Raw genomic sequence first — 10,455 nt, forward strand, 5'->3', positions numbered from 1 at the left:
GAGCAGCAAACCCTTGGAAAAAAGATGCAGTGGCAACAATGAAAATACCATATACTAATAGTACCGTTATTTGCACTTGTAACACACCTGCTTTTTGTTATCAAGAAAAGCATGTCCAGTTTGCATGTATGAACGAAGCAACAAAAATCCCATGATGCTTTATTCTTAAACTCTCACTTGACATAGTTTTTGTGGTTTTTCTAGGCTAATTTAAAGAGAGAGATATTTGTTATGGGTAAACCTCCTCGTAGCCCAGTGATGACTAAGAGATCCTGCAGCTCACCTGTCAGAGGTCACAGCTATTCACACAGGGTATGGTACTCAATGCCCAGTGTGCAATAACAGCATTTCCATAGACAAGGAGCTCAGTGTCTAGTCTTTCAGTATTTTGCTTTTGCCCAAGTGTCTCAATACTATCAGTATGCCGTGTTTTCTTCCTGTTGTGCTTCTGTGCTATGTCCGAGTAAAGCCAACAGGTCTGTGTGTGCCAAAACTTATTTTATAAATCCATTAGTGTATTGTATCTCTGCAGTACTGCATAGTATTTCCAGTGCTACAAGATGTGAGAGATCAAAGTTCTTTATATTTAGACTGTTTTTTCCTAAATTACTCCTCTGTTTCAAAGCATTTCTAGTTTAACTAAAATTACAGCTTCTAAGAGTCAAAAATTTATACTTCATTGCATGTGTACAGGCTCAATTCTTGATTTTGAATCTACGTCCTTCTTTTCAAAATGTTCTGTTGCTGCTATGTTATGTTCACTCAGTACTGTCCTCTTTATCCAAGCACTGTTATTCCAGACTCTCATACTCTTTAGCCTTTCCCTTCATATCTGTAGTATAACAGTAACATAACTGTAACAATTTTACCTAGCCAGAAAATCACATTGTTCAGTGTTTACATGTGTTTCACTCAAAAAGGTGTTCTAAATTATGAAAAAACCCCAACCTAAACTACATGAGAATAAGAATTTATGGGTTATGTTTTACTTTCAGTTTAGGACTCAATTATTCTTAGGACTCAATTATTCTTTGCACTGGTTTCTTAACATTTGGCTCTTAAAACTGATAACAGGATGAACTGTTTTCCATGCTGTTGCTGCTGATTTTAGGTTATCATCTTTCTGCTGGTTCCCTTTTTAAAATTTGAATTTTTATTTAAGATATGCAGGGTTGTGTAACTTTTCAAAGTCTCGGCTTTTTGGCAGGCCTCTGTTTGCTACCAGCTATGAGGGGACAGTGCTTTCTTCATTACTGAAGAGAGACAATTCAATCATAGGAAGGCCAGGATTCTTGTAGTAGCAGATCAACACCATCCCAAAGAAAGTCCAACTGGGAATAAGATCCATAAAAAAGGGATTAAGCCCTATTTTAATTTTGCATGTTTCCTCCAAATGAATGGCATGTAATCAGTATATTGAGAGGACTGTATTGGTCAATGTTTAGTGACTTTAATATCTTTAATTCCAAAACTACAAGAGCACAAATTGTACACCTAATTTGCGTGTTCAGGACTATACATAACTATTATATGCAAGTACATATCAATCATGCATGAAAATCAGGTGTACAACTGGGACCATTGACTTGACTGCACACTTTTTAATGTTTTTGGGATTAGGTCCTACAATTTTTCCCAGGAAACAGGATAGTGTAGTGAACTGAGCCGTAGTTGGAAACTAGAAATCCTAAGCACCAGGAGCTACCCGTAGGGTGATGCATTTCATGATCTCTCTTGAGCACAATTAGCCAGACCTTGCAACAGTCCCCATTCTGGCCACTGCCACTGTATATGGGAATGAGAGCTTAGGGAAGGAAAACGGGGAGAAAGCTTCTTGATGTCAGCTGGGGTACTATTGAGGAATGCATTTGGATAGAGAGCGCGCTCCAAGGTCCCTCTGTTCAGACATAGCACAGATTACTTCACCTTAGTTTTCCCAATTCTAATTCCATCAAAGTTTTCTCTGTAGCAATAACATAGAGTTGAAAATCCTCACTCACCTTGATTTTCTATCATTTGTTTCTACAGCAGTTAACTAGCAATAAAACATTGTAAAGCGTTGAAGCATATACAGAAAAAGAAGATAATACTGACCTACCTAATTTCTTCTTGGCTTGGTATATGTTCAAAGCATTAAATCATTTGTAGTATTGTTTAGGACATTGACTTTTATTGTTTGCAAGAAAAATCTTTAACCTCGGTTGAGTTCTCTTGCATCTCTGACTATCTTTGGCATTCAGCTTAGTTATGGACCTGATGAAAGATTAGCAGAGAATAAGGTCAGATTCCAATCCAAATACCAAGCAATCTACCCAGTGGAATATTCTCCTCTTACTTGACAAGCCAACTGTTGAAGGGTGTTTACTGAGAACTGTCTAATTTGCAATCTTTATTGTTGGATTCTTCAGTAAAGATTATCCGTCTGTCTTGTACACTGGCAGAGGAGAGTTAAATGAGGGAGAGAAGAGAGTCAAAGAGTATAAACAAATTTTTTTGGACTTTGAAAACCTCCTTCCCACCTAGCTGTCATTAATATGAATAAAAGTCCTGTAATCTACCTGCCTGCATCTTTAGGCACCTTTTTAAAATTATGCTCTACAGACTGTAAAAACGAAGCAGAGATGTTCACAATGTTTTCTGCATGTACACATACAAACCTGATCAAAAGAAATTTAATTACTTCAGTTTCATCTGGAGATGTTGGGAAGGGGGAAGAAAAAAAAACATAGTGAATTTTAACATTCAATTGATATCTTCAGGTTGTTTACCACAGCCTCCTCTCATGGAACACTGCGTCATCTTCAAGAGTAAACTGAAGCAAGACAAACTGAAATAGTCAAACCTGGGAAAGAGAGAACCATGGAGCAGTAAGACAAATCCCATGGCTTCAAGATCAGATTGCAGTTTACTCAGTTCATGAAAGAAAGTGCTATGAGCTGTGTTTGATATCCACACTCCCAAAACAGATACAGTTCCCAGACTTGTGTCAGACTGTCAGTCTCTACAGCACAACCATAGGGCATCCTCAGTCAACAGAGAATATGATCACTGCTCACATCAAGAGCTCTCCCAAGCAGCTGCTCCTGCGCTGTTTCTGGCCCCAGCCAGATTCTAATCGGTATAAGTCAATGTCTTTCTAAGCAGGATATGATTTCTGTAGGAGGTTAATATTTTTCATTTCCATTGTGTCCAGATTTATTGGATATTAGTTGTGGGTAATGCTCCATTAAGAAGGAAAGTAGTTCCTTTCATAAAGCTTTGCACTGGAAATACAAACTACTTTTTCCTCTGAAGTACAAGTGTTAATTGTTATTTTCACACAATTACATGCATTCTTTCAAAAATTCTTTCTGCTCTTTGCCTCCCAACAGTCTGCATGGCTTTGTGCTCCCCCTTGAGATGAAAGAATTAATTAAAGCATAGCATGTTATGCCTGCCAAGTTAGTACTCTCTGTGTGTGTAATGTAAATTGGTATGTTGTTTGTCTATGAATATTCTAAATTCTGCCATTACGTATAGGAGATTTTATTTCTGCTTATCTAAAAATATACTTCACCCAAGGAATGTTCTTCAGTTGCATCTGATTTTTCTAATGCTATTTCTGTTTCACAGTGAAGAGGCAGCAGGGTTCTACTCCAACTTTCTACTATACTATAAATAGAATGGACTGTTGATAAAGTTCACGGTTTTGTTTTAGTTTTTATTATGTCCTCCAAAAAATAAGTTCTTTAAACCTGCCAAGTTTCTGTTGCTTGCCATGTCTCTTAAGAATTTATTGTGAGTTGGGGGGGGGGGGGGGGCGTTGTTGTTTTACGCAAGGTAGAATATGAACTCTCAAGCAACTATGTATCATGTCCCTATCCAACTATTTGGACCTTAGACTATAAATCTTTATTACATTTCAAATCATTTCATTTCAGCCACAGCGCCCTGTGCTTGCTCATGAAAACATACACAGTGGGGGGGAACCGTAAGTATACTTCTTGTCTACTAAACCAAAACCTAACATTTAAGCAATAGCCAGCACATCGTCAAATAATTTGTTAACCTGCCAAGTACAATTATGAAGAGATTTCAGAAATTTACAGATAACCACATGATGCAGGAAGATATCCAAGAAGGTCCCAGAGGACCAAGCCTTAGTTGTTTAACTTGCATCAAACTCAGACAGACGTGCCAACTTACAGTCCTCCATAGTTTATACTTAAAAGGGATAACAATTTTGTAAAAATAAAGCTTGACTTTTTTTATTCTCTCCATTTTTACATCTCAGCAGAATGCCAGTTCAAGATTTAACATTGATTTAACTCATCTGCTTTACTGACTTGACACAAATTATTCAGAAACAGTTCTGGATGTGAATACAGAGAAAAAAATAACTTGATAACGTTGATCACAGGAACACAGGCTCACGCTTTTTGGTGTAATTTACATGTGCAATTCAAAAATCAGATACAAGAAAGCCTTTCTGAAAACTGGAGAAGAACCTAGATCTCAAGTCTTATTTTCACAAACAATGTAAGCACTTGGGATAAAACATGTAAGGCTATTTCAGTGCTGACTGTTAAAATGCAAGTTTGGTGCAAGATTGTTTCGATATTTTTTTTTTCCCCCAGTCTTGCACTTGGGTCCTGCTTCAGTGATCATTGAAAGGAGCAGCCATTCTTCCTCTAGCATCAGAGCGCTTTGCAGTGTGCCCTAATAGATGAATTCTCCTAAATGTAACTAAGGCTTAGCATCTAAAAATATTTAAAAGTTTACCTGTTAGTCACTTGAAGAAGTGGCAAGAGAGAAGAGGGGGCAAAAAGTTACGAAATAACTATGCCACAGGTAATATATAGTGAAAATTGGACATTTTGGTTTCAATCTCACTAAAACCACAAGTTCCTGTTGGTTTTCTTGAGCATACTGAAGCACCTAACTCTGTTTTGTAAGCAATAATTATCTAATTAATTTTGTTCTATATAGTTTAAGTACTTCATGACCAAAGTTACTTATTCCTAAAATTAAAAATAGAAATATAATTAAATTGCCAACCAACCATTCTTTGTCTTGAATATGTATTCTGTTAGTGTTGTAAATGGTAATAGAGTTTTCATATTTAAGAAGTTCTTAAATTAGCAAAGAGAGAATGAAATGACTACAAAGGAGTTATTAAAATGGATTATCTAGAAATGACTAAGATTAGATTTCTAAAGTATAAAGAGTGCTAATTGGGAAGTTCTTGTTACTGTATTTGAGTAAGTAATTGGCTTGAATCCTATTCATGACACATTACATCTGCAACTCCTGTACCTTTGGAAGCTGCATTTAGTCAGTTTTGGAATATCATCATAGCTCTGCTTTCCTGGAATAACAATAAGCATGACAGAAAATGTTATTGCCATTTAATTTTTTGCACAGATTGTTCTTATTCCTGCTACACAAATTACGAGAGGTAGTTGCTTAAATAACCAGTCCTAACCAGTCCCGTTCCATTTTGTTAGTGTGATTAAAATATAAAATTAGACTTTTCAGATTTGGGGAGATAACTGCCAGTCACAAGAAATTAAGTTAAAATCATTTTTTTCTTGGAACACTGTCTTTTTTTTTTTTCCCCCCCTCCAAACCAGCAATATGAAAAATAAGTGTAGTTTATTCAAGATGACCATCATTACACTAAGCCTAGCACCAGTCCATATATAGGATTTTCAAATGGGGCTTTCAGGAGCAGGAATTTTTTTACTGAAATAAACATCTCATTTAAGCCATGGAAACTTTGCCTGAATGATACAGAGCTGATGGAAATATTCAGTACCAACACACGAAAGGGGGAGTTATTTTGGTTTTACTGGGGGAAGCGTAAGGGCATTAAGGTTTTAAAGTCAGTGAACTGTTGTTAAGAGGGGGAAAATGGACATGATTATGTTTTGTTTCAATATTTTGAAATTAAGACTATTTCCTTTGTACAATTTCTGTAGTTGTACCCTGCTCCTTTACACGCAGTCAGTCATAGCTGGGGCACAGCTGGTTAGAAAAAAAGGCAGATTCTGACTCTGCAGGAGTTGCAGGCTTTTGCAGCAAACTTCCCGTGGGCTGTCAGCCCAAGCACCTTCAGTTCCCCATATTAAGAGTTTATTGCCATTCTTCCAATTCCAAGAAACTCAATTAAAAGCTGACAAGGAATGATAGATAATAAATTTAGTAATCTCATACCTGTTTCCATTTATCCACCTTACATCCTTCAATTTGTAGCCCCTGGCCAGGGTGGAGGTACAAGTCAGTGTCTGAATACTGTTTGAGTTTCCATCCTTATGTCCCCTGATTTGATTCCAGCCTCTCCCTCACTCTCAGAGATATTTTTATATATATATTTCAGGGGCAGTTTTAACCAGGGAAGGGGTTACAGCTGTATGTTTCCAAACAGCAATTACTCTCCACCTTCCCCACAGAGGAAGGCACCTCTTTTACATGCGGAGCTCCTATAGTGCCACTTCTCGCCTCAGCAGTTGCTACTGAGGAGCCCAGGGAGGTCCCCCAGTCACAGTGGTAGTGTGTGCCAGCCACTCGCCCGGGCACCCTCCTCCGCCGACTGCAGAAGGACAGCAGGCACCTTGCTTATGCTGTGTGGCACTTTGCTCTGCTGGGGCAGAGAATGCATACACTAGGTTCAGCTTTCCCGAGTTTAAAGGCACAGCCACAGTTTTAGGTACTGATCATGGGGGGTTAAGGGGCTAGCACATCTACAGACTCCCCTCCAGAAGTCCTCTGTTTTGGTGACTCAACTATAAAATAATGCTAAAAGAAAAAAAAAAAAAAAACCCACAACCTAGAATTCTGTGTTCAAAGCAACTGGTTGAGGAGCTATCAGGCTTGCCTTGAGTCCCCAGTCTTTAGTGTCTGGTAAGTTACCTTTCTGACAGTTTTATTTATTTACTAAAATAAGTACCTAGCCCTGAAGTCCACCAGGCAAAATAAACCCTTTTCCCCTATATTTGCAAGAAGTCTTACTTATTAGGTAATGTTTAAATGAGCTCCTTTACTTCAGCAAAGGTGCAAAGAACTCTTACTTCTTTTTAAAATGCATCATTTGTCCTATTTAAGGTTTCAGGCTCTATATAACTATACTCCTAGGAACGAAGATGAATTGGAGCTCAGAGAGGGAGATGTCATTGATGTGATGGAAAAATGTGATGATGGATGGTTTGTGGGTATGTTTTAATTTGGTTGCTTTTTCTTTTTTTTTTTTTTTTCCTGACCTTTGCTGCCCTCTTTGCTTGGTGTCTTTTAAACAAATTAATTTTTGGTATTCAGTGTAATAAACCTGAACCTGGCTTTATCAGGAGAAATCCCAACCACAATCCACTGAAATTAATGGGTGATTTTTCACTTGTATCTTTTGGAATTGATGGACACAAATTGACATGTGCCCCCAGTTTGTTGTACAGCACTGTTGTCATTCTCATGTGACACAAAATGGACTATGTATTACTGCTCTCTTCATAAAGACTGGGTAACGTAAAACTTACTCGCATGAATACATCTACAGAATTACTACGTGTGAGAACCAAGTATTACTGAACAAACAGGGATTTCATAACTAGGCCTAGATAAGGTGGCTTAATCATTCCATAAACCCTCATGCACACAGTGGCTAACTTAATCATCTAATTAGTCCACCGCATTTCAAAAATTCGAATTATTTAAATAGACTTGATGTTGTTGAAATTGAATTATTTCTATGTACCAAGTCAAAATTTAGCACAGCTTTTAATCAGGCCTGTTTAATCAAATATGTCTCTTTATTGGCTTTTTCCTTCCTGCAGTTATAATTTGTTAAAACTCACAGCTCACAAATGAAATTCAAAATAACTTTTTGAAGTTATAATATAAGAACTGTAGATATTTCTGTTTGTGCAATATTAAACATAAAAATTTAAAAGGCCATGCTTACATAGTGATTTCCTGTTGTTACTCCCATCTTTCATCTCTTGCTTCTAATTTCAGGAACCTCGAGAAGAACCAAATTCTTTGGTACTTTCCCTGGAAACTATGTCAAGAGGCTGTGAATTTTTTTTTCTACTTATTTATGCTGCATCTCTGCAACACATCTGCATAAAGCTGCTAGAAAACATGCTACGCTGACCTTCTGTTTTCTTGCTTGCAGTCTCAAGTAGAGGCCATCTAGTTCATCCTCATCCCATCCCACCCGCCAAACTGTTCCAGCAGTATTACAGCAACGAACACGGTGTGAATAACTAAGCTTTTCTGAAACAAGAGGAATCGTTTCAACATTTAAATACTCCCTGCTTTACAGTCTTTTCACTTGAAACAATAGGAAAAGTCTGATGACAGGTACACAGATGAATTGCCATGGGGGGGGTGGGGAGAGGGAGAAACTGGTTTTGGTTTGGACATTTGTGGTACTATCATAAAGTCTGATGGGATTTTTTCAGCATGTGTGTAATACAGGGGGAAGTTGCTGTTTACTATTTTTTAAAAAATTGTTTGAGTTTCCACGTTCTTATTAGCTTGGCAGCATTTGTTGCTTTCACTTTGCCGTATCACAGGTTCGCCTATTGTACTGGTTTACAATGTATGACAAATTATAATATAGATTTTTATGCCTGCACTTGTATGTTGTAACATATGCACAGTGATTGTAAAATCTCAAGCAAGCGTAGCGTAAAATGGAAGAACTGCAGGTGTTCTGAACGGGTGCAATGGTACTGGCTAAACCTTTTTTCTTTCTTCCCTAATAAAGCTGTAGTGTTTTCTGTTAAAAGGTAAGAAGTGCAAGAGGCATAAAACCTTGGGAAAGAGGATTTAGTGAAGAGACAGACAATGATAAAAGCATAGACAACAATAACCTGCTACTGATGTCTGACATTAAATGGTTGTAATCAAAATGTTGTCATAGTAAGCAACATGAAAGTTGAGAGGTTAGTGTTTTTACGTATCAGGAATTTTAAGAAGCAGGAAGTAAACAGTGTTAGTGCAAAGGGTTGTTGGTTTGGGTTTTTCTTCCTAACATAGCCACCTGAAAAATATTCACAAGTATCATGTACTGATTTACTTCACTATATATATATATATGTATGTTAATGAAACCTGAGTTACACTTTCTTTTTAGGAATTTAGTACAGAAAAAAAAAAGTCACGAGTATTAAAACTGATACATTTTAGAGGTAGGTTTTGTTTTTTTCCCTGAACGAAAAAAGTATTTGAAAACATACATTTTCCATAAGCAAAGGTAAGCATAAATAGCAAATGAAATTAAGGCACAGGATGATAATGACTATGGCTTTATAAAAATTCAGATTTGGTTTCTTCAGCACCTTATAGATGGCAAAAGCTTCTACTGCATTTCTCATGGGTAAAGGATTGAAATTATCAAAATGTATGTAGTCTCTGTAGCATTTTGTACATATGTTTGCTTTTTTTGTACAGAGCCATTTGGTTATTGATTTTAAAAAAATTAAGTTCCTTATTTGATCTTTCCCTCTTCACATACAGAACATTTCAATGCATTTTTCTTTTCTTGCTCTATTTACCATAAGCACATCTGGATAGTGCAATTCTGTAAGATAGCATTTTATGCAAAATTTTATTAATTAAAATATCGTTTACCAGCCAAATCTAAATGTACATATGTCTTTATTACTGAGAAATGTCATTAAGACAAAGGTAAAGAAACATCTTTGTGAAGCATACCTTTATTATTGCAGATTTCGTGGCAAAAGCTTTATATTCAAAGGCTTTCAATTTTAAACTAGATCTGCATGCAGCTTTGCTGTGAGATTAATACCTATCTTTGATGCCATTTATGATTGAAGACTTAAATATCTGTTGCCTGTGATATTTAAAAAGTACTGTTTCTACTCTGTATCCGATTTTAGAAAAATACAGGTTTTTCATACCTGGCTTTCAGGTAACTGACTTTGAATTCCTACAAGCAAAAGGTCTCTGTGGTTTTTTTCTTGAATAGACTTCTAATAAATTTTGCTTGGAGTACACAACTGTTTCCCCCATCATTTCTCAAAATACACGTAACATATTACTTAAGTGTTGCAAAGCGCTTAACTCTTCAAGCTTATATGCAAATAGTTTTGCCTTGTACAGAGATTTTTTTTCCACTACCAAGCATACACCGATTATATATATATGGGCAACTAGCACTGCCCACACAGCTCTCAGTTGGTCCACTTCAGTGACATCCCTAAAACACTTGAATGCAAAAGCAGTGATATGGACTTTCTGCACTGACTGTGCTAATCTGAGAATTTTTCTGTTGCCAGAGGCACCCTTCACTCCAGAAGCACAAAGGTAAAACACACGATGGTAAACCCTTGATACCTGGCAAAAGTTCCCACACCCTAATCCTTCAACAAAAGCAAAACAAGAACTCCTCTGTAAAGTGACAGCATAGAAGTAAGATTTAAGGAAAATACAGATTTTTGGGGAGCATCTTACACT

At 36.9% G+C, this 10,455-nt stretch overlaps 1 protein-coding gene across 10 annotated transcripts in view; it reads left to right on the top strand.

Annotated features, from left to right (window-relative positions):
• The window catches only part of SORBS2 (sorbin and SH3 domain containing 2), an 85,073-nt gene extending 76,718 nt beyond the window's left edge, over positions 1-8,355 (top strand). For all 10 annotated transcript variants that reach the window (XM_050895339.1, XM_050895340.1, XM_050895341.1 and 7 more), the window contains 3 exons: positions 3,921-3,970; positions 7,084-7,190; positions 7,987-8,355. In XM_050895339.1, coding sequence (XP_050751296.1) covers positions 3,921-3,970; positions 7,084-7,190; positions 7,987-8,048 — 219 coding nt within the window. In that variant the 3' untranslated portion in view covers positions 8,049-8,355. The remainder of the gene's footprint in view (positions 1-3,920; positions 3,971-7,083; positions 7,191-7,986) is intronic.
• Positions 8,356-10,455: the final 2,100 nt, after the last annotated feature.

Source organism: Gymnogyps californianus, chromosome 4 (genome assembly GCF_018139145.2).
Source record: "Gymnogyps californianus isolate 813 chromosome 4, ASM1813914v2, whole genome shotgun sequence".
Lineage (NCBI taxonomy): Eukaryota > Metazoa > Chordata > Aves > Accipitriformes > Cathartidae > Gymnogyps > Gymnogyps californianus.